The sequence below is a fragment of the Taeniopygia guttata genome, chromosome Z (assembly GCF_048771995.1).
Source record: "Taeniopygia guttata chromosome Z, bTaeGut7.mat, whole genome shotgun sequence".
Taxonomy (NCBI): domain Eukaryota; kingdom Metazoa; phylum Chordata; class Aves; order Passeriformes; family Estrildidae; genus Taeniopygia; species Taeniopygia guttata.
In genome coordinates this window covers 8,107,050-8,133,728 of record NC_133063.1, presented here as the reverse complement: position 1 = coordinate 8,133,728, position 26,679 = coordinate 8,107,050, and the positions used below count along the sequence as shown (strand labels likewise).

The 26,679-nt window shown below is 41.8% G+C and overlaps 1 protein-coding gene across 1 annotated transcript; it reads right to left on the bottom strand.

Moving 5' to 3' along the window:
* Nucleotides 1-1,461: 1,461 nt before the first annotated feature.
* Nucleotides 1,462-24,868, bottom strand: PDE6B (phosphodiesterase 6B). Its single transcript, XM_002187904.7, has 22 exons — nucleotides 23,315-24,868; nucleotides 21,283-21,435; nucleotides 20,857-20,946; nucleotides 18,514-18,654; nucleotides 17,310-17,384; nucleotides 17,154-17,218; nucleotides 16,132-16,198; nucleotides 15,940-15,987; nucleotides 15,579-15,728; nucleotides 14,453-14,596; nucleotides 13,819-13,884; nucleotides 13,130-13,276; nucleotides 11,332-11,439; nucleotides 10,407-10,516; nucleotides 9,327-9,414; nucleotides 8,682-8,782; nucleotides 7,194-7,301; nucleotides 6,441-6,504; nucleotides 5,474-5,548; nucleotides 4,509-4,592; nucleotides 4,091-4,247; nucleotides 1,462-2,995 (listed from the first exon to the last, which is right to left on the bottom strand). Exons 1-22 carry the CDS (start codon nucleotides 23,723-23,725, stop codon nucleotides 2,937-2,939), a joined length of 2,511 nt encoding a protein of 836 aa, XP_002187940.2. The 5' UTR covers nucleotides 23,726-24,868; the 3' UTR covers nucleotides 1,462-2,936.
* Between the last annotated feature and the right edge of the window lie 1,811 nt (nucleotides 24,869-26,679).

The following is a 26,679-nucleotide window of genomic DNA, read 5'->3' as shown; positions in this document are numbered from 1 at the left end:
AACTGCTGTTTGGCCCTGCTTCTGACAGCTGCATAGTTTTGCCAGTTGTGCCTTATCAGAAAGAAGGAACACCCTCAGGCCTAGGTGTGAACACCCCCATGCCTCCTGTCCTGGGATGAGTTTATGATGCTTGTATCCCCATTCGTCTATTTAGCTCAGAAATAAGTTTTACACTTTTAAGACTGGTTCTGAGAGCAAAGCTGGGGAGAGAAGAAGTGTGGAGTTTGTTATCAGAAACTGCACTTGCTCCCTTGCATCCTTCTCCCGGACTGTGTTTTCTGCAGCACAGACACCGAGAGAGAGCTCTCCTTTGCTTTTTAGTTAGTTTTTAGCTAGCTGAGGCAGAGAATTTCCCTGGACTGTGGTTTCTCTTTTTATTGGAACTGTTTAAACCCACTCTGGACTGAACACCCAGAAGAGCACCAGCAGCTCACACCTGTGACCCACTGGGCTGGGCCAGGTCTGCAGCATTTCCAGCACTGGAGGGACTGATAACAGACTGGGTGAGCTGAGCTGCAGCCCACCAAAGAGACTTTTTGAGTTTGTCATCTCTTCAGATTTTTTTGTTTTGTTGTTGTTTTCTGTGCTGGTGAATACTTTGCCTGTGAAATAAACAGGGTTTTTTCCACTTTTCTCCAAGGAAATATTTTCCCAAACCAGTCTGGGGAGGGGCCACTTGAATCTGCTTTCTAGAGGAACCCCTTTAGAGATTTCCTCCCATATTTGCCCTGGAAGGAAGAGTTTTGCATTGTTAGATGCAGTTGTGCTTCACCAAAAGGAGATTGGCATGATAAAAAGCATTACCCTACCTCTGCAGGATCTGCTTCTGACGTGCCTTTTTCCCTATCTGATGTGAAAACACTTTGCTTAAGACATCAGACCCAGGTTGTCATGGAAACTGGCTCAACCAGCCCACCCAAGCAAAGTTCAGTCCATCACACCTGGTAAAACAGTGAACAAATCTGTTTCTTGGCCCTTTTCTTTCTCCATGTCTAACATATCCAAGCAGCCGGCTCCCAGCTGTAAAGGAAGACCACTGCAGGAGGAACTACGGCAAATTTCACTTGCGTCTAAATGACCAATACCTTCAGTGAGAATCACTCACTGCTCCCATGGAAAGGCTCCACCCCTGAGCAACAGCCTCCTCCGCTGGCACCCCACACCTGAGTGTCCATGGACACCCCTGCATCCCTTTAGGAATACCTGGCAGCATGCTGACAGGGTGTGATGGGCAGGCACACCATGCTCCTTGAGCGAGCAGCCCTGCTGGAGCACCCTGCAGTGCTCTGAGTGCTTCATGCTGGTTACAGCGAGCAGGAAGGTCAGCCTCCAGGTTTTATTTCCCAGAAAACATCTGAGAATATAGGGAGCTTTTCACACTATTTAAGCATCTGGTGTCTTGTGGTGATCATCAAAATCCCACTGCCTATCACTGTGCCATACAATAACCTTGCGGCATTTTTCCACATGGTCCTCTGCTCTGGTGAGACAAGTTTCTGTATTTTCCTGAAAGACACATGGCTTCTCACGGAATTGCTGCATATTGATTGAGGATTACATCTTGCTTACTACACTGAGACAGGTAAATGATCACCAGGTACCACCACAGCTCTAGTTTTCCTTTTACTTACAATATTTTTGTAATGTGAAACAATATACTGAAGGGTAAGAATCCTGAAGGTAACAGGAGTAATAGAAGAAGAAAATCCCCAGCAAAACAGATCTCCAAACAATTTTAAAAAAGAAAGAGGGGAAGGAGAGGGAATAGGACATGAGGGTGTGTCTACTACTACAAGAGTGTAATTAAATATTCTATTTTTACATGAATAAACATGAAAAGTAATTTTCATTTGAAATAAGAGTCATGAATAAGGAGTATGATCTAAAAACCAGACATCTCAGAGCAGGAAGAGGAAAGGAAGGACAGTTAGTTCCAATCAGTTATGTTAAATAACTGGAATTATGAGGCAAAACAGAACAAATTTACGAGATCTTACAACTCAGGTTGCTTGGTTAATTGTAAGAGGAACTGTAATGGGTAAATGATGATACTGTCTTCTTAAAATAGTGCATAAAAGAATGAAGCTTCAATTAGTACACAGTGTGGATCCTGCTCCTGGAGAAGGCAGCTACTGTGTGTTGCATTAATAGCTCCATATATGAATATATATGACTATATATGAATATATATGAATATATATTAATAGCTATCCGTTTGGGATAGCAACCTATCCAGATTCTTGAAGTGAATGCAGATGTCTTGTCTGTCAGAGTGTTTCTTGGATTTAAATGGAATCATAATCTTTTAGAGCAGTTCAAAGATTTACTATAGTCAGTTTTCATGCTTTATCTTTACCCTCAGCTTTCCTTCTGATATCCTGATAGATACAGACTTAGATATGATAACTTTATTTCTTCCTCTTTTTTTCCCACTGTGCAGGCTATGGTTGCATTCACTGTCAGTCTCATGAGGTTGTAAGGAGCAGCACTATCCCCATCAGCTTTAGGATAAGAAGTGTTTCAGTGCAGGAAAAATACTCTTCTATAATCTTGCAGCTTGATTTATTGGGCTAAATATTGTTCTGTCTTGTCACATGCCATCTGACATAAGATTCATTAAATGGAGGACAGGAGACAGGACAGAACTGGCTCCCTACCATCAGGAAGAGATACAATTAAGGCAAACAAGATCTAGCCCTTCCCTGGTTGGTCACAAGCCTAATAAATTATCAGAATAGTCCAATCAGGAATGTATTTGTACCCCATGATTTTTTTTTTTTTTTAAGTTTTTTTTTTGGTTTTGTTGAGGGGGAAGTTGTTTGTTTGTTTTAGGGTGGGTTTTGTTTGGGTTTGGGTTTGTTTGTTTGTTGTTGATTGTTGTTATTTTTATGTGGGTGTTCTCATTTTGTGTGGCATGTATTTCAGTGAGAACAGGTTTAAAGTATGCTACAGGTTCTGGAAGCTGGAGCTGTTCCTCCATTACAGGTTATTTCACCTGTCATATAAAAAGAAACATAGAATTAGACACACAGTCATAAATTTCCGTCTCAGTCATTACAGGAGGTTTTTAGAACTTTTATCCAACGATCAGTTTAGGTCATACCTATAGCACCCTATATAGAGCTGTCTGCTGTGCAAAGTAATTGTATGTGTAAGGCTGCTTGGAAAGAGTATTGTAGAATTTGCGGAAATTTTCCTTGCTTGAGTATCAGCTACTTATACAGTAAATAATTTTTCAGAGACTTTCTAGATCATAGTTCAAACACTTGCTTTTGATATTTTATGTTAACTACTGTGAATCAAACTGAGATAAAACATTTAGACAGCTCTAATAATTTCTAAACTGTGTCATTTGTGCAATGTCCACGCCATGGGCTGTTGGAATTTTGGTCCAGTTTAGAACAAAAGAAGAGTTCAGTCTCTGTGGAGTGCAGGCACCCAGCCATGGCAGATATTTGATCAGATATTTGGGAGAGGCCAGGAGAACCTTCTACTTCTGCCCTTTTGAGAGTCAAACAAATCCTCAGGCTATCAGAAAAATTTTCAACCAGTACCCACTACTGCTAATGTTTTCAGTACTACCCAGGCTGGGCCCACAGAAGAAGAAAACCATGTTTAGCCAAAATAAATTGCTACTGGTTACTGCCACTACTGCATGTTTCTAGGTAGTACCTAATACAGGCTAGAAATGCAATGAACCATTATTTCTTAAATGTTCTCCTAGGATTTGGGGATCTTGTCTTAACTTTTCTTAGCTTCTGCTTCATGACCTGTGGGTCAGCAGATCAGCCAAAGTGTTGTTTACCTGCTGTTTTCCAGGGACAGCACATGACATTCTGCTTTCCCCAGCTGCATGGGAATTCATGCTGAATGTGTTCTCACTAGTTTCTCAGATAATAGTGTTTGGGATTTTAAGTTGGTGGCCTTCTTGACAACCAGTTCTGGTATAATGTTTGAAGGCAAGGTGCCTTCAGCCTTGCCAGAGGATCCAATCTTACTCTGCTGTGTCAGAAAATCTTGCTGTAATCTGTGAGGGTGTCCATAAGCACGTTTTTCAGTTAGGAAGGAAAAGCTAATTACTTTTTCTGACCTCTTTTTGCAGCCATTCTCTCTTCCTCTTTTTTCTTCTCTTCCTCCAGAGCTTTAATTTTTGCATCATACTCATCAGCACGGGTCTTCCACTCATTTCTGTTGTTCAGCAGCCCATCAAGCATAGGCTGAATTTCCTCATGGAAGCGGGAAAATTCCTAATCAAAACACACCTCTTAGTACAATGCAGTGCAGAGGGAATGCTTGTCCATCATACCCCAGGACAGACTCTTTTTGCTTTGCAGAAGTCATCAATGGCAGAAAGAGTCAACTTGTTGCAATGCCCCAGAAAAGGGCAGATTTTCACTTGTCTACCTGTCCCTCTCTCCAGGAGTGGTGCTGCTGCACCAGGACTCAGTCAGCTGGGATTTGAACTCCTGTTGATAAGGGTGGGGTGTGTAAGGGTGCACTTTGCTTACCTTATAGACAAATGTACACACAAAGTCAATGAAACCCACTTGAAGCTTTGGAAGCTCAGCAGCTTTCCTTCGGTCCATCATTGGCTGTGGGAGGACACAAATTCACCATGATTTATGAGAACACTTAATTAAAAAACACGCCTCTATTTTCTCCCCTTGTTGTGTCAGTTCTGTCATGCTGTCCTAAAGACTGTCCATCACAGCCCTCTTCCTCAGCTGCATAGGAGTGAAAAGGGTTCAAATTTCCATTGCCATTTTAGCAGAAATTTTAGACAGCATTTCAAGTGTCCATATGTGGGGAGGAGAAGAAGGTTTTCCCTCGTGCCTCTCAAACATCTACTAGGAAAGGTTCATGCTGTAAATTGTTGAAGAGCTTTTAAATCGTCTAAAACATGACTGAAGAAGAAATAATATTCTTACAAGATCTTGTTGATTACTATATAATTTGTGGTGCCACTGTGGGTAGAGGGAATGCATGAAAGTCTACTTTAAAAATCCCCAAACTACACAGGTGGAGGACACTTAAAGGAATTATTTGCCTCTTTCAATGTCAAATTCATCCATTAAAAATGTTAGAAATGCCGTTCCGTTTACTGATAATTCCTTGACTCTATGAAGTCTATGTTCGCACTTTTTCTCTTTATTAGGAGCTCCTCTTTCTTCTGTGACTTATCTATTTAGTTTTTAATTTTTTTCTGTAAGGGACCTGCACAAAATCTTCAGGGCAAATCACCCCTTGATGGTTCACAGCCACTGAACCCATCTAACTATATGGACAGCTGGACGAGAGGCACTTGTCACTGTCAGGGATGCTCTTCACTATCTCAGAACTTATTTTTCTAAAGGACTTTGGCAAGCACTGTGATTTTAGGCAGACACAGAGCACTCAGGGCAGCACTGCTGGTAGTAAGTCTCTGCTGAGACTTGCTGTCTGAACTGAACTCTGGTTCTTGCATGATACTTACAATGGGCTGCTGCTGAAGGACGCTTATTTCCAAATCTCCTTGCTCCCAGAACTCAGCTGCTACCAGTAGAGCTACCTACATTGACACGGAGGGAAAAACAGCAGTTAGCACCAACTTTAGCCCCATAACTTGATGCACTTCCCGTCTCCATTCTGAAGCAAATCTCACTTCTTATCCTTCTGTTTCTTTTGTCCAACCATAGCCTCACTTCTTCTCCCATGAAGGGCAGCTGTGGCAATTGGATTTCACCTATCTAATGACAGCTCAACAGTCATATTGCACTGGATCTCATTTGGCCACTGCTCATCTATTGAGAAATATTTCCAGTCTATTCCCTTCAAGGATTTGCTTACTGGTCACCTTTTGGGTGTCTATTTTGATTTTTTTTCTGTTGTCCTTTCTTCATGCTGAACAAGAAGGTAGATTTTATTTCTTTTACTCTTCTTTAAATTTTAGCATTTATTATTTAGCAATTGCTCAAGTACAGTTCAAGAAAACTGTACTTGCAGGAAAAGTTGCCCTTTACTGTTTTAGTAAAGGAAATAAAACAACTGAGCAAACTTCAGGTAGTTATTGCTATAATTAAGGCAATGCATATATTACATGTAAAAAATCTCACTGTGACCTAAACATCTATGTAACTGTTTTGTTGGGTGGGGTTTTTTCCCTTGGGTTTTGGGTTGGTTTTTTTTTTTTTTTTTTTTTTTGTTGCTGTTGTTGTTGTTGTTGGGGTTTTTTGGGTTTTTTTGGGGTTTTTGTTTTTGTTTTTTTGGGGGTTTTTTTGTAAACATGAATTTTGTACAGAGCTCACAATTACAATCTGAAAGATTGGTTGACACATCAAAACCACAGCTAATCCTTTTTGTAATTTTGGTAGGAGACTTTGAATTAGCTTCTAGGCAGCTTAGAAATTGCATTGCTTTGAAGTATAAGCTACAGAAATCCATCAAGATATCAAGCACCTGACCTTACTCTGGACTTCCCAAGGCTTTGTGATAGCTGACAAGTCACAGGCAGTCATCATCATGGCCCTAAAAACAGGAAAGAAATTAAATTTTTTCCCTATTTTTTCTGTCTCAGGACCCTTATACCCCAGTACTGTGTCAGGTATCCCATGGCCCTTTCTGAATTGATAGATGTGTTGCTGTAACAGCCTTGGGATTTACGACCGGGACACTGATTAAAGGTTGCTCTGTGGATTAAAATGGAATTATGATGGGGAAATACTTGCTTCTGGTACTAAGATGTTTGCTGCTTTACTGATTGCTGGGCTGAACTCCTTGACTTTGACACCTTTGGCTCCCCCACAGGTGTGTAGCAGTGCAGTCTGCAGTGAGGTGGGGAGAGCACTTTATCACCAGCACAGGGCATCCTGCAAAGTTTCTGTCTGGCCACAGCAGCAGCATCATGCAACTCGGGTTGGTTGCCACTAGGAACAACAGCTAATGGATTGGATGTCCCTGTTTGTGGCCTACAGGGTGATCTGGTAGGAGTGTACGACCAGAAGGTATCCTGCTTCTCCTTGGGACTATATGATTAACAGGACACTTACTTGGATGAAGAAGCACTTTTTTTTCCCTGAGTTTTTTCCCTGCTTCTCCAGAAGATCAAATCGAGTAGCCAGTAATGTACCCCTTGCTGACTTTGCAGCATAAAGCACATCCTGGAGCTCTCACAAGGTGTGCACATCACTAACCTTTCCCCAGAGCCGACTACTCACATGACAACCTCTTTTTTTGTTGTCTCCAGAGACAGGTACTCAGTCCAGGCACTCGCACTGTCGTACGTCTTAGACTCATCAACGATCTTTTGAAACATTGTTCGCTTTCTTTGGGGGAAAAAAAAAAAAGGTTAAAAAAAGAAAAATCTATGAAACAAGGAAACAAATATGTCAAAAACAGCTGGACAATCCTGATATTGGTGACTCTGCCAGAATGATTTCCACTAGTTGTTGCCCTGATATTGTTGTGCCAACAAAACCAAGCACCATCTTCTGCTTCCTTAGCTATTGTAAATGCATCAAAAATTAACATAGTGGTGAGATATGAGCAGGTCCTTGACAGCATGAGCTACTGCAAGTTCTGTCAGCTGAGAAATGCTTACACCTCTGTATGCAGTTCAAGAAATCTTTTTACTTAAAAGTTAAGCAAAGTGCAGAAACCTAGAGCTAGCTGGAGTATTTTTAAAGATGCCTGGCTTTATATACTTAGTCAGGCATTGTTAATCTTATTTATATAATCTAAATGTATATTGGGAATTCTGGTGAATGGTTTATACACAATACACCCTTGTTTGAAGTGGCATGAGATCTGGAGAAATCTGAGTATTAGCAGAGAGAAGAGTTACAGTGTCATAGAGAACACATACAGAAGTCACAGTCACTTGTGTATGTGTTCTATCTTCAGTAATCCTGTGTCTTAGCTCAGCCAAGCCTTTGTTTGCAGTTCATGGACCAAGGAGGGCAAGGACCAGTTTGTTCCCAACTAGTGAGGAAGTGGTGCCATATAGATATTGTATCTCCAGAGTGTTCTGGGTATTCCAACGTCCCTAGAATTCCTCTTTTTTGGATTGTTTAAAGTATTTATAATGATACTGCAGTTCAAAACACAGAAGCAGACTCTGGTCTTGACACAGTGTTTTGGAGGCACATTTTGAAAGCTCCTTGCTAATTAGGAAGTTATATGTCATTGAGTTTCAGCCTCATGTCCCAGAAAGCAGGTGCTGCTCCAAGATTTTGGCTTTTTAGGCCCTTGTCTGTGGAATAGATTATGAGTTGAACATTCACCTACGATGAACTACTTGTCTCTTGTGTCATTCTGCTCTCACAGAGAAGTTAGTATAGTCCTGGCCAGTCCACTTGCCTTTTACACGTATTTTCAGATCTGAAATGCTAGGTAAATAAAACCAAACCAAATCTTGACATTTCTTCCCACAGGGGTTCACATAGCCCTGCCTTGTTGGCAATAGATGGTTAAAAAGTAATGTATATGATTTAATTGAGTGGAAGTTCAAAATAATTTTGAATTATTCGAATTCTCACACCAAGTCTGAAGTCAGTATTAAAGGCAGCCTCCTAGAGGCAGTGTCTGTGAAGAGAACTGCTGCACTGGTGGGGGCTTTCAGAGCAAAGCATCACACTTGGCCTTTTGTAAAAGCATCACACTTGGCCTTTTCTGCCCTTCACACACGGTGTGCATGACTGACTTACTTGAAGTAGAGTGCCAGGTCTGTTGCTATAATGGCAATTTCCATCAGGTGAATCACATGCTCATGCTGCCTGCGGTTGAGGTTCTGACATATATTCAATGACTGAAAAACAAAGGACAGGCACTGAAAAAATCTAGCTCTATGTTGTTATGAGTTCCTGACCACCTCCCTTTCCCAAATGTGCTCACTTTTTATCTTTCAGTAGCTCAGCTTGCTCCTCTCATGGGCAAGGGGTGTGAGCCCATATGCCACATGTCACTACGTGCCATTTCCCCTTTAATTCACTGAAGGTGAATAGGTAACAATGCCTACCCAAACCCTGTCTCCTGACTGAAGGGCAAATTCACCTGAAATAAAAAGTTAGCTGTGGGAATATGTCAGCCTTGGCCCTATCAGAGGGGCTACAGGAGAACAACCCTGTATTTAACATATTCCTATAGGGATAAAAATGAAGAAACCAAGACAAGCATTTAGGAAGCTTATGTGCTTTGGTCCTGGGTGAGCGTAGAGTCCTTTGGAAATGAGACAGCTGTAGTTTCTTTGCATCCGAGCCAGAGAAAGGTCTTGTGCTGACAGCCCTGTTGTTAATGAAGAGCTTCCCTGAAAGGAAATTATTCATGCTCTTATACTACAGCTCATTACCAACCTCCTCAGAGAGCAGGAATTTTCCGAATTCCAGGTGATGTCTTTCTAAAATAGAGGATCCATGAAGTTTAGCTAAAGGATTTTGAGATCTGTTTGTATAAAGGAAAAATTGAAGACATTAGTGCAGCACTTAAAAATGACAAAAAGTGTCTAATTTTGTATTTCATTTCTGTCACACATATAAGTTCCATTTTTTTGAAAAAGGCTTATGAGTAGAACTTTTTACTAACTAATGATTTCAGTCTAATAAAAGACTTGTGACATTGCTTATAACTCTTTAGACATTGTGTAAAATAGTCTTCCAACTAAAAATTTCACTCCAAATACTGTTTATGACTGCATTGTAATTACTAAACTTAGTAAGTCTGTTTAATTGCTGAATAACTACATGTTGATATCTAGTAATAGGAACAAAAAACCCTGCAATCCTTGGACACCTTACTGAAAAGCAAGGCCCTCTTCTATCAAAAACACAAGCCAACTTTATTTAACATTTTTCCAAAGCTCCAGGATATGTAAGAATTTATAGGCAGCAAGCACTGCAGAAGAGCTGTGATCTGACTACTTTACTATTTAAAGTAACAGAGCCTTGACAAGGCAATGAAATTATGCAATTGTTTATCTGTAGCTAATGACTACCTACTGAGAGCAACATCCTCATAGGTGCTTTGTTTCTGTAGGTAGTGAGGGCAATGCAAAGCATGGTGCTTTCTCCATAGATGCATCAAAAATTCATCATCTTATGTCCAGGATGATTCTGTAGACATCCTAAGTCTCCTGTGATGCTCAGATACTGAGTGCCTGCTCTGCACCTGTTTCACACTGTGATATAGACTTCTGCTTTAACTAAGGGAGGTTTGCTAGGAGGTAAAGAAAGCCCCAGAGAGCACAGCAAATATTCCCCTCTGGCCAAAGTATGACCAAACACTGCAGCAAGTTGAAAAGCAAGGCAACTTGTAAAAGAAGGTTGTCACCCTTGTGTGTTAAATATAGCTGTACTGGAGTTTGGTGTGACCACAACCTAATTCTACTCCAAACAGGAGCAAGAGAAAATGGTTTGAAGTGGTAAGAAAATGCTTACTTCATTTGGTAGAGGTTGTTGGTTCCCCTGTGGTCAATATCATGGCACAGAGCTGCAGTTACCATTGCAAGGGCTTCGAGGTCGGTGTAGTAACGCTTCAGTTTGCCAGTCTGGTGGGAGAGAATTTATATGCCATATGTTAACATTTTTGACAGGAAAAAGTACTGAATGGTGACTGTTCTGTGCTGGGGATGTCCTGGGACAGTCCAGGAGAATTGAAAATATATGTGAACTGAAATGCAGCACACAGCTGACTTAGGTTAAAACAGGGAATCAGCTAGAAACAAAATATTTCAGATCCAGACAGGTGCATCTGTAGTGTTTATATGTTTTATGCACACTTGCAGGGTTAGCTACCCACTGCTATAGAAGCCTCAGCCCTAGGATTCACCCAGGCTATCACAAACAACCCTCACAGTCACTGGACACAAAATACTCAGTGAAAAGTCTCTGTGTCTTTCTGGGCAATGTGGTTGTCAAGCTGAATCACCCAAAAGATTGTCCACACCTGTGTCTGTTCTGGATGGAAATGGAAAGCACAGTTTTGTGTCCATCCCAGCCGGCTGACTTCTGTCTGGCTCTTACTGTCAGAATCTACTGGAGGAACAGAAGTCCTGTAGTCTCTCTCCTCCACTTTGCAGAAGGATTTAATCTGGAATCTATTCAACACCATACACGTCTGTCTCGATGAGAATTCATGCTCTCCATTTATTGGCCAATATTGACCAAAGCTTTCTTCGAGTGTAATACAATGACTGTCCCTTCAGGCAAATGGAGATCTAGTTTTGCAGGACTTGTGCTAGGAGTTACAAAACCTTTTCCTACACCAGGGTTCAAAGGGAGCCCTCTGTATTTCTCAGGTGTGACAGAAGACCTGCTGTAAAAAAGCTGTGCCACAGAATTAGCTGGGGTGGTGCTGCCTTACCATCAGGAGTGTGAACATGGTCTGTGCCACATTGAAGCCGTGACGCCAGTTGTGGTAAGTTATCTTCCGGTAGCCTTTGCTGACAGAGTACACAAACCTTACCAGAACCTGCAGTGGGAAGAGCATGTTAGTGTGGGCAATGAAGCTGCTGCCTGTTCATGCTGCAACAAGGGTCATGTACAAAAACCATGGATGAGGTTCAAACCAGCTCTACAGAGACAGGCCCAGAAAGGGATCGGAATTTGTAATATCATCAGGCTGATAGAGTAAAGCCTAGTAGAGAAGAAAAGTGGATACTGACTTTTTTTTTTCTTTTTTGGTAAAAAATTTAAAATCACAGAGATGCCTCTGGACTACACAAGAATCAGCAGTGTCTGAAGGAAAAGTGATTTCATCTTACTGTTTGTGAATTTATTGACTTTTCCTGCTTTCTCTGTTTATTTAGGTTGTCACTTATAAGATTTATCCCTTTTTCTTGTGATTTATTAATACTCATGTCTCTCTACAAGAGATATGGATCCATAGACGTAGAGCTGAATGAAATTTATTATCACCTAAAGAACTACAATATAGGGCATTAAATAGAAAACTGTTTTTTCCTCTGCAGTCTGCCTCTCCATGTGTACTCCCACTTGTAGCTATGCAGTTTTCTCATTAAAGAGACAATTATTTATTAATGAGTGTTCATTTCTTAAAATCTCAATTATAAGAATCACTGCTTTTCACAACTGTTCCAGGGGTTAGCTGTTCCGGAGTAGATATATTTAATATTTTTAATACTGTCATTCTGCGTATAAGATGCACAGAGGTAATTCCTATTTAACTCCCTCCCAATTGCCATCCAGCCTTTCCAGGGTGGAAACTCTTCCTGCAGTCACCCCCAGATGCCACTAGATGGAAATCGACTTCACATGATGTGCAGAGAAATCCCTTTGGGAGCAGCAGAGCTGCTGAAACACTCGTTTCTTATAGGGTTTTGAGCTATGAAAGTCTATAGGCTTTTGAGCTGCAAGAGTCGTGAGTTCACAAGTCAGAGCTCGGGGTGTGAGCCCATATGTCCCGTGCAGTGCCATTTCCCCTTTAATTCACTGAACAGGGGAAGGTTGTTACACAGTGCCTACCCAAACCCTGTCTCCTGACTGCAGGGCAAATTTGCCTGAAATAAAACGTTAGCTGTGGGAATACGTCAGCCTTGGCCCTACCAGAGGGGCTACAGGAGAAAACCCTGTATTTAACATATTCCTATAGGGGTAAAAATGTGGTTCCTCATCCCCACAGGGTCACACCATTCCTGTCAACAGGTTGGTGCCAACTGTGCCAAATGAAGGCACATGCGTGATTTTGTAGGGATAAAAACCAAAGGGGCTTGCCAGAGCGTGTTTCAGCATATCTTGGCTGAAAGATGCAGCTTATGTACAAAGTAAAGGAAACAGGCGGGCAGGTAGGCACTCCCTACCTGTGTTGTGCCTGGGAACTGTTTTTACCCTGCAGCTGTGACAGGCATTGGATACAGAACGTGCAAGAAACGTTTTGCAGAGTCCACCACTCATCCTTACAGACCTCATGGCAAACCCACATCTGTGGCAGGTAGTGAGGAGCAGAAGACAGCAGAAATTATGCTCCAACCCCACACGAGGGACTGTTCCCTGCCCTCAGTGGGGCTCAGGACACACGACCCCATCCCTGCAAGCCCCCGTGAGCTGTGCTGGGCACGCACAGGGACCTCGGTGCCAGCTGCAGTGTGGGCGAGTCTGCTGTCCATCCTAGACAGGAGATCCCAGCTTTTGCCAGCTCATACCTCCTGTGGGATCTGGAACTTTTTCACCACGCCAAGCTCGTAGTACATCTGAATGCCACACTTCACCAGCTCTAGCTCAGTGCAGTCAAAATCAGAGAACCTGAACTCATAGATTTCAAACTTCGTGGGCCCCGGCAGCTCTTCTTTCTGTAAGAGAGGTGAGTTGGTTTATTGCTGTGCTGCTTATGTCATTCCTGAGCTTTGCTGAATAAAAATGTATCAGTCTGATGCTGCTTTTCTTTTAGAATGTAGCACATAAATACACTGAAATGAAGCTTTTCATTATAATCTCATTACTGGAGGAACTGGGGGGCAGTTTTGTGCAGGAAATATTGCTTGTTTCCTGTATTTGATTTTATATAGTTTGAAGGCTCAAAATGGGGTTAGACTTACAGCCCCCCTTAATTACTCTGACAAAACAAGCCAAAGTGGCTGCTGTGTTTCCAGATGGACTTTGAAGGCCTTGAGATAAAAAGGCAGAGAGCAGAGACTCCCCAGGAGCCGTGGAAGGCACGTGTTGACACATACTAATGATAGTCTCAACCTCAGGCAGCAAAGGAGGGCAGGGTATGCTTTGCCTTCACCCTCTCCAGGTTAACAGCATGCCAACACTGGGAACTCTTCCCTACATCTATGCAGGCAATATTTGCTTGCCAGGGCTTTTCTCTCCAGCACTGCATTGTTCTTACCAGAATGCTTGCCAGTTCCTCTTCGTCACACTCACTTGGCTCCTTCCCCAGCTTTTCTCGTGTTGGCTGCAAAAAGCATGAGTGTGTTAATGAAACACCTGAATCCCTCTGGAGTTTTCACTGGCCCGTTTTGGGGCAATCTACAGCAGCTCTCATATGTAAATAGTGCATCTTTCCTGGACCTTACTTCAATTTTTTGTCTTTCAACATATTTTTCCTGGCAGTGCTCTCCCCCTCCTACATTTTGTTTTGTGTTTCCCTCACTTACAAATGTCTCCCTAGAGCCATTGTCTCAGCTGGCTCCTCTAACTTGACATCCTCAGCACAAAGGAAGTTTTGAGGAATAAATCAGTTTCTGTTCCACTCCTACAGCCCTGCCCTGAGTAGCACCTCCAAGGCTGGCTTTGTTGAGGAAGTTAGAAAGAACGCAGTGGTGCAGGGTGCCAATGGGGAGGGCAGATCACAGAACCAAAAGAAAGACTTGTCCTGCCCCTGTGCAGTTACCAGGGCCGGGTGCTGCCACCCCTCACGGTGGCTGTAAGCACCTCTGTGAAATGGGAGAGCTGTGTCTGTGCCATACGTCACGGGCCAGGCCAGTACACGTGGGTGTGAGCTCCACACTGTGAGGCATTACCAGAATTTCCTGGATTTCATCCTTGTCACATTTCACGTGGTAGAGCACCATGTCCTGAGCAATGTCCTTACGGTTCTCCAACTTGTTCATCTTATCGTATGTGTCTGTGTTGAGCACAGACCAACCCAGGAACTGTGTCAAGGACTTGGTAAGGGGGAGAGAAGGAAACAGAGAAATAGCCATAACATCTGCTCCTCAAAGACACAGAAATATGACACTGTATGATACATTTTTAAAGAAACACAAGCTCGACTTTGTCCAAAATTCTAGCAATGAGCAACCACATCTTTGCTCCCAACTGTGACTTGCTCCTCAGGAAAGCAGCTCCCCTGCTGCTGAATCTGCCCAGGCTTTGAGAGCACAGATTCTGTGGAGGTTGAAGCACCCTCCGTCCTGGTCAGAGTACAGAAAATTAATTCTGTGTTTCTGCAGGTGTCTCCACACCTGTGGAAAGCTTTCTGTCACAATGGTGACCACAGATCAGGAGCTCTCACATCAAAGGAGAGCAGGGTGGTCTCATCACCTTTCACATGTATTTACTCACGTCCTGTGCTTGCTTTCAGCTTGTTTGCTGTCCAGTGGCCAATTCAAACTGATTTTTTTCTCTATGGTCTTTTTTGTTTGATAAGAAAAGTCTGATTCAGGAAGTGTCCTGATTGATAACAAGTGTCAAGAGCTAAATACTTATATTTCATTGAAACCAGCATAGGAACATTTCTAAGGAGCAAGGTCTTTAATCACAGCCACTGCTGGTGAATTTAATAGCTGGCCTACTTTTTTATCCTAGCTACATAGATAATTTCTATGTCATTTTTTGTGGGACTTGCTCAGCCAGTGAGAACCAGCTGGCAGGTATGTGAATACAGGTACAGTAGCTGCTCGTGGCTAGCTGTACAGTCCAAGAATGCTGGGAAAAAAAATCACAACAACATAGTTGGGTTTCTCATACCAAACTCCCCCAGTATTCCAAACAGTTGCTTTCAAAATTTTCGAGCTGATGTATAACACTGCTCTAAGCAGCAAAGATACCTACTTAGCTGCAAAATACTCGGGATGCTTTGCAAGTGTACACGGAACAACAGTGACCTGTTCAACTATATGAATTTCTTCCAGCAAGAAACTATACCTCCATGAGGGTTTCATCCTGTTCATCAAATGGTTTCCCATCTTTTCTGTTATAAAATGTGACAACACCAACAATTTCTTCTCTTTTATTCACTATTGGCATGGAGAGAACGTTTTTGATAGTCCATCCTGATTCATCTAGAGGACCTTCCTTGAAGCAAACAGCAAGCAGAAAGACATCATGAACTTAGTATGTTTTAATATTATGGTCATGTAAATACATGAGCACTCTGGTTTTACATTCAAACTACAGGCAAAAGAAGTATTTATATGCATAATATTGACTCTACATTACATTTCTGCAAAAAATAAAATAAAAAATAAAGTTGCATCCTTGCTAGAATGGGAAGTTTTCACGATACCTGAAAGTTAAACATCTCATCTGCTGCAGCATTCATAATGTTGCAAATCTAGGGGATCACACAGAAGAAAAATTATTACAGTATGGTCAATGAGAAGTTTAAGTGCCAAAACAAAGGACTGAATTGCTGAGAAAGCAGAATGAGTATTATTCATCTCAGAAAGACTTGAGGAACCCCAGGGTAAGTACTTACAAATCCACTTTCAGCCACATAGGCTGGTAGTCCAGTAACTAGTGCCCAGTGATCCGGGGTAGGATTTCTAACAAAAGAAAAATGTATAAGGGAAATTAAAGGTATATGTTTAGTGAAAAAAAAGATCATGGAGCTGAAGTGTGTTCAGCTGATTGTATAATCCAGGTTTAGACCTGGAACCCCCCGTCCATAAATGGTTCTGTTACTTTCAAAGGATACATGTGCACAAGAAAAAATTTTCCACATAAGTAAATACTTTCCCCTTCAAGCATTCAAAATAACTGATAAAATATCAGGTTGCAATATATAAAAATTCATTCCTAGGAGTGAAGGCCATGTCTCAAACCTTCAAGACAGAGAAGGATAAGAAGAGATTCCTGGCTGAGGATGTCTGCCAGCCTGACCTTTGAACACTGCATTACCCAAGAAATGGGGACTTTTTTTGCAGCACATACTCTAGTGTAAAGCAGTGTTACCAGAACTGGAGGACATGTCCCTTATGTCAGATTTGCCAATGCTGCCCAAGGCTCCTCTGAAAAATTCAATGGCAAGAAGAGAGCGCAGTTCTTAGAGTTCCAATGTGCCAGGATGGGAGAAAAGGCCAGAGGTAGCCTTAAGATGGGGTCAGTGATAGAAAGAGTGGAGAAAAGCAAGGAAACCTCAGCACAAGAGCATCCTGGATGAGGCTCAGCCACTGACACAGGGAAGGCACGAAGGAGAGTGATGTCTCTGCCTGGCAACGACAGCAGAAAACTGCAAACAATCAAGGCAGCTCACTTCTCCATCTGAAAAACATCACTGGTTGAATGAATTTTGGAGCCTGACTTCCAAGTCAGGATCCCAATGCCCTTGAGGAAATCTTTATCCCACAGAAATGTGAGTTGAAGCGCCAACTTACATTCTGACTCTCAATTCTCTATCAGTCCTTTACGTTTCTACACCTGGATGTCTTTAAAACATTGGGAACCTTGTTTTTAGCTACACCCTGTGTCGGTACCTACATTCAGAGACTGGGCACTTACGGGATAACTTTAATGTCTTCTTTTCCATGTAATATGTAATCAATGACCTTGTAAAAGACTATTTCCTACAAGTGAAAAAAAAGAGCGATGTTAAAATGAGTGGTGAGCCAATCCATCCAGAGAGGGGAAAGTTAAAGAAATCTTGTTTTCACGTACTCTGCCATCCGGGGTTCGAGGTCCTGAGTAGGGAGGTACTTCTCCCAGGAGGACTGGCCACAGGTCAAAAAACTCCTGTTTTTAAAATTTAAAAAGAATGTTTAGAGTAGAAAAGTGCATTCTGTCTCAAGCCTCAATGTAGCCATTGCTCCACCATGCTGGTTTTGGTGTTGTGTAAACAAGGCGTGAAATAATGAAACTAATTCAATACTAGACGTCAGAATGATACCCAGATATCCAAATCTGGGCATGTCAGATGCTTTTATATGGCTGCATGTTACCATATACTGCCTGTACACAGAGTGCTGGTTCATTCAGTGAACAGTGAGCACTGGCTGTACTCAGAGCAAACAACTGTGACAATGTTTTTGTGTTTTTGATTTTCCAAAGTGTGGCTATTGCCTGACCTACTACTTGCCAGATTTGAAGAAGCAAAATACTTCTTTTGCTCTTTTTTCTTATGCTACATTATAATGTGGATCAAAGTGTCTTTAGCTTACACTAATAATATTTTAATATACTTCTTTACAAGACAATACTTGCTGCAAGAGCTCTGTCAACAAGACAGTCAAACTGGCCATGGGACAAAGAGGACTCCACTGGCAAGGATGCTGTCTAACCCCCACATAAAGTTTGCCAAACTATCAGACCAAATCTGAGGTAACTTTGATTCTGTCAGCTTGTTTTCACAAAGCCAAATTTCATCTGAAAGCCTGGATATCATGAGCACGGATGAGTCCTTGAGGAAGGTGGCTGTTTGCCACAAGTCACTTTGTGATATGGCCTCTTTTCTCTATTAATATTGAAACCTCATATTTCTCCAGATCTCAGAGACACTCCAGACAAGTTGTTAGCTGATGGTTCCATAGGTGTTTCACTATACTTCCAATACCCACAGACTTTGTCAGGTTTTGTTTGTGCTGCAGACTTTGACCAGGACTGCCAAAGTCAGACACCCCTTCCCTTCCTCTGGCTTCCCAGCCTCCAACAGTCCCATTTCAGTGATAAGTTCTTCCCCTTTCCTCTGATTTCATTAACCCAATTATCTTAACCTTTACACAGTAAAAAAATGCCAAGCAAAGTAGGAATAGTGGCTGAGGGTTAGCTTGCACTTTTACTGCCTCAGTAAGTCTTATCTGCATGCATCACCCCTCAGTGGATAACAGCAAGCAGAAAGATGCACAGCACACATGTGAGCACTCACCTTCTGCTTCGTCATGTCCAGGAGACCGACTGAGTATCGGTCACAGTTCAGGTATGCCCTCACTGTATAAAAAGCCTTGTGGAACTGCCTCTCAATGTCTGTCAGTTCCTCAAAGACCTTATTGGCTGACCACAACAGCACCTGCAGGATAAAACCAAAACGTAAGCACAGCCTTTCTCGGAGAGATGGACTTCCCAAATGTTGGGTTATAGTTCCTCAGAAGTGCAGGGAACCTACACTGCTTGTTCACACTGGGAATTACTAGGGAGAAAAAGTCAGATCATCACAGCGTTACATAGGAGTCAAATGTTACCAATATACACAAAAAAAGTAGTAGTGTCAGGCAAAGAACTGGCCTCACTTAAATTTACTAATAGGCATTAGTAAAACGTTACAACCAAAACCAGTTAACACCAAAGGCATTGCAAATTCCAGAGGCTACTCTTTGAAATATCTGAGTTCACACTTTCCTCAAAGTGTTTTAGCAGCTGGTTCGTGCGTGCGTCAGACTATGATACTTCCCCCCTCTTCTGGTACATTCTACAGGTGTACCTTTAAGAAAGCTGTTGCTATTAGCCTCTTTCATTTGTAAAAGCAGAGGTTACACAAATACTGCTCTGAACTGGTAAAGAAGTCACCTACACTCTTGCTCAGCTTAGTTAATGCACGTGTGCCTGAATCCCAGGTGTGTGTTTGGCTTTCTGAGCCCAGGACATATGAGGACCCTGCTTCTGAAGCACTGAAGCTGCAACTCGAAGCAGACTGGACCTGTGCTTTGAACAAGAAATACTGTTACATGGCCACAACTGGAAAAACTGTGTCTCACCTCTTCACTGGGCACTAGTAGATGTTTTTGAGCAATTCTGAGCTGCACTGGTCTCTGTTTCTAACCCATAAACTGGGACAACTCTGCCATTTGTATGAGTTGTTCAGTGTCAGCATGCCTCAAATAGGATAGTGGTGTTGTCATACAAACCATTAGATGAAATGAGCAGCAGTTTAGCTTCTTGGCATTTTACAGCATGCAATAAGAACTGAAAGCCACAAGTCTGATGAGAAGGACTGAGAGAAACAGATGAAATATATCTAAGTCAAGAAATGATGTAAGGAAGTTGGTAAAAATGTATTATATATATTTATTATATTCTAATAAGACTTTTACACAGTATCTGAGCACAAACAGACTGACCTGTCTTTGCACAAGCCATTTTACCCATAGTCTTTGCTGTTGGGATTTGCAATATTAAAATCCTAGACCACTTTTGAGAATGTCATTTGCTGACTCTGTACTTCTGTACTTCAAATTCTAACACAATGAACTATATTAACTTTCACACAGCCCTAAAGACATATATTAGTCAGAGGTTTGACAAGTGAGCTGTTGGCAGAACTAGAGCAGCATGTCCTGCATCTCCTTCTTGCTTTCCTCCCTTTGTGTGGGACCTGCTCAGACAGCAGCAATACATGAATACAGGACTCCTGAGTCCACTCCTGGTGGAAGCACTAGGCAAAAAAACCTTTGTTAGTTCTACTTTAGTTAACTATTTATCATTGCTGGTATTGCTGGACCATCATTCATGTTTTTGATAAATGAAAAAAATAGGCAAAGCATAATAAATTAACTAGAAAGTGTAAGTGCCATCCCAAAGCTCTAAAATAAACTTTCATTCTGCATCCATTTTTCCAAGATAGGCATTTATTCTCTATGGCAATCCCACTGGAGAACAGAGCGTGGCTGCCATGAAGCACAAATGCAATTCCATCCTCCTGAGTGGCAACTATTGCCTGCTGCACAAAGTGATCCCAAGGATTCACATCCATCCCAATAAATCTGAGATTCCTACTGTAACCCAACTAAAGGGAGAGTATGGTGCCAGAATTTCAATCCAGAATATCCTAAACCCCTAATATATGCTCTTTTCTACTGATGGAGGCCAATAAAACATGCGTGTGACAGCAATTTCACTGGCTCCAAGAGGAAATTCAGTAACACTTTTAATGAACAGATAGGGGGAAAATACCACATTCTTAAGTGTTTCAGAAAATTTCTTGGTGCTGCTATCTGAAATGATGAAATGATCCAAGAATTCTTCACAGCCTCAAGTCAACAAAACACCCAGAGGTCAGTCCTGTGGTGCCACCACATCAGGTCTTGCAGTTTTGCCAAAAGCAGAAGAAAGAGTAATGAAGGACTCTGGGAAAGAAACAGTATCTGAAAGCAGTTGTGGGCATCTTTTATTTCTGCTCTGCAGAGACAAATCTCTGAAGAAGATCAGATTCACTCTTTAAAGAAGAATGTATTAATTTGGTTTTGAGATAGCCAATTTGCATTTTCATGCTTACCTGGCCTCTTCGAGTCTCACAGTTGTGAAGATAACTCAAGTGATAAATTTTCAAGTTCAAGGATGCAAAATTCAGGTACTTCAGAAAAAGCTGAAAAAGCAAATTGTGAGATTGAAGTGAATGCAGAAGCAACTACATGTGTACTGTATTTCATAACATGCTTGTATTTACAAGCATCAAGGTAATTTCCCTGGATAAAGCTTTGCTTTGCACTGTCATGATATGAGGCTTATCCCACTGTACCTCCCCTGAAAGATCTGAGATAAACACCCCCATTATAAGCCTCTTCAATGAGAGTGTGAGTGCTCTTAAGGGAAACTCACACCAGTGGATCTTCACTAAAGCAGGCATCACTAGAGTAAAAGGATCTCTGTTACAAGACAAAAGTAAAGCTCTTTGATAGGAATTCAGCTACTGACCACTTACTGTTTCATCAGAGCTGGTGAAGTGTGGGCCATTCAGCTTATTTATAGCCACAATGACAGCAACCAAGTCTTTGCCATTCAAGATGGGTGTTGCAAGGATGTTTTTTGTAGTGTAGTCGGTGAGCTCATCAACAAATGGGCTGAACTGGGCACACTGTTCAATAGAGAATTTACAAATAAGCATTTTTCACAACGTGTTTTGAAACCAAGTCCAAGTACATCCCATTAAAGTAAGCTGCCTAAAGAAATTTTGCTTAAAAATTACTGAGGGAAATAAATGAGTTAGCAGAAAATTGGACCATGTAGAGATGATTAAGCTAACATCAGGAGCAGAAGGCTTTTAACTTTCTGTGAAGATCTTGCCAATCATAAGCTTTAACGTGCCAAACTCTCTCAGAACAAGGCAGCTCTCCACTGGTTATTCTCAGATCAATGGTATTCTGCATTGGTGCCTCCTCCATCCTTTCCTCTAACTTCTTGTTAGCACTGCAGAGTGGGCAGAGCCAAGTAGCACTGCATAGCAGCAGAGTATAAACCGGTTCAGTCACTGGCAAGTTCACACACCCTCATTTTTCTGCTGCTGTTACCATGAAGTGTGTCGTCAGCTTGCAGCATCTGCCCATAGTTTCTCTTAAAAACTGGAGAAAGAATAGTCCAGGGAAAGCAGATGGCCAATCACTTCACCTGCACAGGGCCTTATTGATACCATCATCACCTGCCATGGGAGAGTGCAGGGATGGTCCTGCTGACCAAAGATACTCTCCAAGTGAATAAATTGGCATCTCTAAGTCGTTCTGTTTGGGTTAGGAAAAGCCACACAACTCTGATCATATTCAGAAGGCTGCACCAGAAAGAATGATCACTCCCTAATTAGTCTTCTCCCCATACCTTCCCCATTGCTGGGCTTTTCTGCCAAACGGGCTAGACCAAGCATTTAGTCTCTGGGTCTTCTTCAAAGGACTTGTATTATGGCAATGTCTAAAAGCACTAGAATTGGAGTGCAGCACTTATCTCACAGATCTGAAATCCTCCCCTGTATTTTGAGAAACAACAGAAACCAAAAATCTTTAAAATTTAAGTCACATTCTGATGCTTCCCCGAACACCAACAATGCGCCCAGAAAAAAAGAACCCAAGCTGCAGAACCAAAACAGGGTCTTCAGTGTTCTGTGGAAAAGAAGGAAAGATTTGCTGAAGGGTTGAGATATGCCTGCACTGAGCAACAAATGAATGAATAAACAGATGGTCTCTTTGTAACTAGCAAACAATAGATGGAGTAATCCCAAATGCCATATTTGGGTCACATGGATTTTAGTTTTATACCTATTATTAGAACAAGCAGATTGTTATTCCTGCCATCCAGGTTTACATGACTGAACCAGAAGTACGGGGAATAAATACTGTCATGAAGGCATAAACATAAAACATTAAAATCCCTCAGGTCCCTCCTGAAATTGCAGATTGCAATTTTTGCTGAAAGAGTTTTTTCAGTCAAAGATTGTCTGCTTCTGATGAAGATCATCCATACACATCTTGCAGTTAATGTCCCTGCTCTGGGGTCCACTCCCTCTGTCAAGATAATCATGCCTCTAAATGCCCTTAGCTAAACCTTCATCACAGCAAACATTTCCAAAGTTCTTTTGTCATGGAAAACCCTCTTTGGACTCACTGTAAAGAATTTCTATGTCTTTGCGTCTTTGCCATTTATTTATAGAATATAAAATTGTGTGGAAAATTCCACATGCATTCAGTGCAGATCTGCCTACTTCACTCTCCTCTGCTGGACTAGATGTGATTTTTTTTTTTAGTTAGACAGGCAAGGTGTAGCAGTGCACTGTTTGCAGGCATTAAGATCTAGTGTAATAAATGTGCTTAGTTTCACCTCACCCCATAAATGAAATGGGAAGGAACTTTCAGACTTGTTACTTATTTCGAATACACAGCCACTACACCACAAGGGCTTTGACCAAGCACTGCCTCTTGACCCCTGTGAGCCTCTCTTCTACCTAGATAATAAATAAATGGCAAACATACCTCACGGACATCCTTGATGTTCATGGTTTTCTTGGTCTGAGCAACATGGCCCACAATGCCTATGTCCAGTGGATAGACAATCTCGCAGTCTGGGGCGACCAGGCATTCCTCCAGAGTACTTCCTTCCTGGATGTTAAAAAGCCTTGTTGCCAGTTCAGGAGTGCCATTTCTCTGCCTGTACATGAAGAGACTACAGCGGTCAGCGTGGATAAGAGACCTGATTCTTCTCAAGGTCTTGAAAACAACTTTCTCCATGTTGATGCTTTCTTGCATGTCTTGGATCAACTCAAAAAGTATTTCGCTTTCATTGTTATCCCAGGACTCTGTTTTTAGTTTCTTCTCAAAATACTGCTTGGCAAAAGCAGGGTTGCCATCAAGAAACTTTTCCACGTCGTCTTCACTAATGCTCATTGTGAATGCCCTGGATCTCGTGGGTAAGTAGTAGTCCAAAGATGTGCAAGCAGCACTCTAATTTCTCATGTGTCTCTTAAATTTTTGTAACAGAAGGTGCTGCGTCTGAATTAACCAAGTTTGAAGTGTCCCTGCAAAGAGAGCTTGTCATCAGGAAGATGTATTCCTTTATAATGCTGAAGGTGAGTCTGTGGGAGGACAGATCTTCTCAACCAAAGAGATTAGATGAGCTCTACAAGAGCTTTGAGTCAACTTTCCACTTCTTAATCTAACTGCAAACAAAAACTGGGTACTCACAATGCCTAAAAACACTGTCCTGTCTCTTGATAAACAGAACACTTACTGAAACGATTCTGTTGAGGCAGCAGCAACAGAGACGGAGTGCATCTCCTAACATTGAAATAAGCTCTTTAAAGTCTAATTAAATATGTACTGCTCGGGCCTAATCCTTGGCTAACAAGGTGACCATCTTATTATTTCTGCTCTCCCAGCTCCCAGCAATAGTAGGAAGTCCATTCTTCACAAAATAACCCAGTGGCCAGAATAAAAATAGTGAATTGACACCACTCTTTTAGGACTCTCTGTACTATTGCTTGGCTCCTGTAAGGATTGTTCTCTAATGGAAGCACCAATCCTGAATGCTTTAGTCCAGAGTTTGAACTGAATTGGCAAGGTCTACGGCCTTTGTTTCTCGCTAGCAAGAGCCACAACAGGAAAACATGCCTCTTAGTGGTATCCATATAGGAAGGAATCTGGAGATCTTCTGTTTGGGGTTGCTGAATTAAAGCACTCTGAGGAAATGTGGGAGGCCCTGCAGACAAAATGAAAAACAAACAGCAAACAAACACCAAGCAAACTGGGAAGGCAGAAATATTTCCCTCATCACTATCAGTGGAGAAAGGGGGAGAATTACGGATGTGAGGAACAGGAGCTGTTTCACATCAATGAAGCCACAACACTGCAAACAGCAGGTTTGGGTCAGTGTGATGCTGGGAGGTAAAGTGCTACAGAGGCCATTACACTTCAGAATTAAACAATGCACAGGAGATTTCATTACTGTAGAATAAGGGTGAATCCCATCTACTGCATTGCTGGAAAATAAGCAAGACTGAAGGAGTAGGGGGTCTAAGGGCCCGGCCTGCCCATGTCTATGAATATTGTCACTTCTCCCAGAAGTGGTTCAATCCAGCCCAAATGTAAATGTGGATGTCTGGGAGGAAGGGGCTTGTTGTGGCAATTCTCAGCCAGGATATTAAAACAGAATTATTGCTGAAGAACACATGAAGGAGGTGATATGTGCCACACTGCCTTCCACAATGATGTTCCATCAGAGGAACAAGGACCTTCTCAGGTGTGGCACGGCGGGAGGATGCTCCAGGCCTCCAGAATGGGGTGCATGGAGATTTTTTTTGTGAGGATTGTCCCAAGCAGAAGGCTTGGTGGAAACAGGGAATTTTAGTAGGGATGGCAGTGATTCAGGTTGAGGCTGTTCAGCAAAGTTTCACATGTTGCAGCAGTTTTCTGTGTAGAAAGAGTGGCAGAAAGAGCAAGAGGCAATTTTCTTTGATTTTGACTGGAGGCAACAGCTAGAACTAGTGGAGAAATGAAGGTGGAAGACAGCTCAGGTGAGGGAGACCATGAAATGAAAGTTTCAAACTGGAAAAAACAGGCCATCATTAAATTATGTGTCCCTGTTAATCATAAACAAGAGAAAAACTGGCAGAAAATGTGTAAGTGTGGTGAAATTATTGAAGATGTGTATAAAAATACCATGAACAAGTAAAAATTGAATGTCCGAAAACTCAAGATCAAACATGAGGTTAAATTAGGAACATGAAAAACAAGGAATATTTTCTGTTTATCATATAGGGAAGAGCAAGAATATCAAGAAAAGTACTGAAGAAATGAAGTTTCTAGAGGGTTGTGTAAAGTAACCTCTAAACTCTTAATTACTTTTTCTGACAACTAATGGAGGATCTGCTGAGGTTTTGAAAGTCTAGGAAAAAGTTGATGTAAAGATCCTTTCAGCAAAACAGGAAAAAAGAAAGAACTGGAAAATTCTACTATAGATAATTTTAAAAGTTTGGTTTCTAAGAAAACACAGAAACAAACCCATTTATCTACATAACTAGAAGAGACAAATAACAGCCAGTGTGACTTTGTCAAGAGCAAACTGTGTAATACAGCATAGTTTCCTCTGTGGCAGAGTCAGAAGTGTCTGGACAGAAGGAAAGTAATGGCTTTCACAACTCTTGACTGATAAGGAAATAGCACAATAGATATTTTGTGTCTTACAGTGAGAGCTTAGATGAGATAGTGAGAAGGTGTTGGCAAAAGTATTTGAAAGATGAATACTTTGTTTTAGTAGCTCATGAATGAAATATATAATTTCTTGAATAGGATTCTCTGTGGAGGCTTTAACAGATGTAGAGCATGTCCATATTTCCACTGATGGGTGTAAAAATATTAAGCCAGTGAGTAAGCCACAGTCAGGTGTCTGTAAATGTGTTTGAGCACCATCTTAGAACTGATGCAGCTGTGCTCAGGACAAGAGGACTGGAATTCACCAAGGAGGCATGGAAAGTCCTACTTACGTGGAGAGCAGTCACCTGGAGAATTCGTGGGGATAGGCCACTACCTCAGCTTTACAAAGGCTGCACAATCTGTCAGGACTGCCAGGCAGGAGGAGGTGCACATCCATTAGGATGAAGCTTCTCTTGCATAACAGATTATGCCATGTTGTTCTAAACAGATGTCTCACCTGGAATACACTGGGAAAAGCTGACCTTTGAGGAAAGACTGAGGTTCTCATGTCTCTTTTTGAGTCTTCTCTTTTCTAACCAAACAGTTCCCCATTGTATAAAAGGCTATGGCTAAGAAAAAAGAACAGTTGGTTCTCCATGATCGTATGGGACAGTAGATTTTAGACCTGCAAATAAAAGCTTTCCAAAACA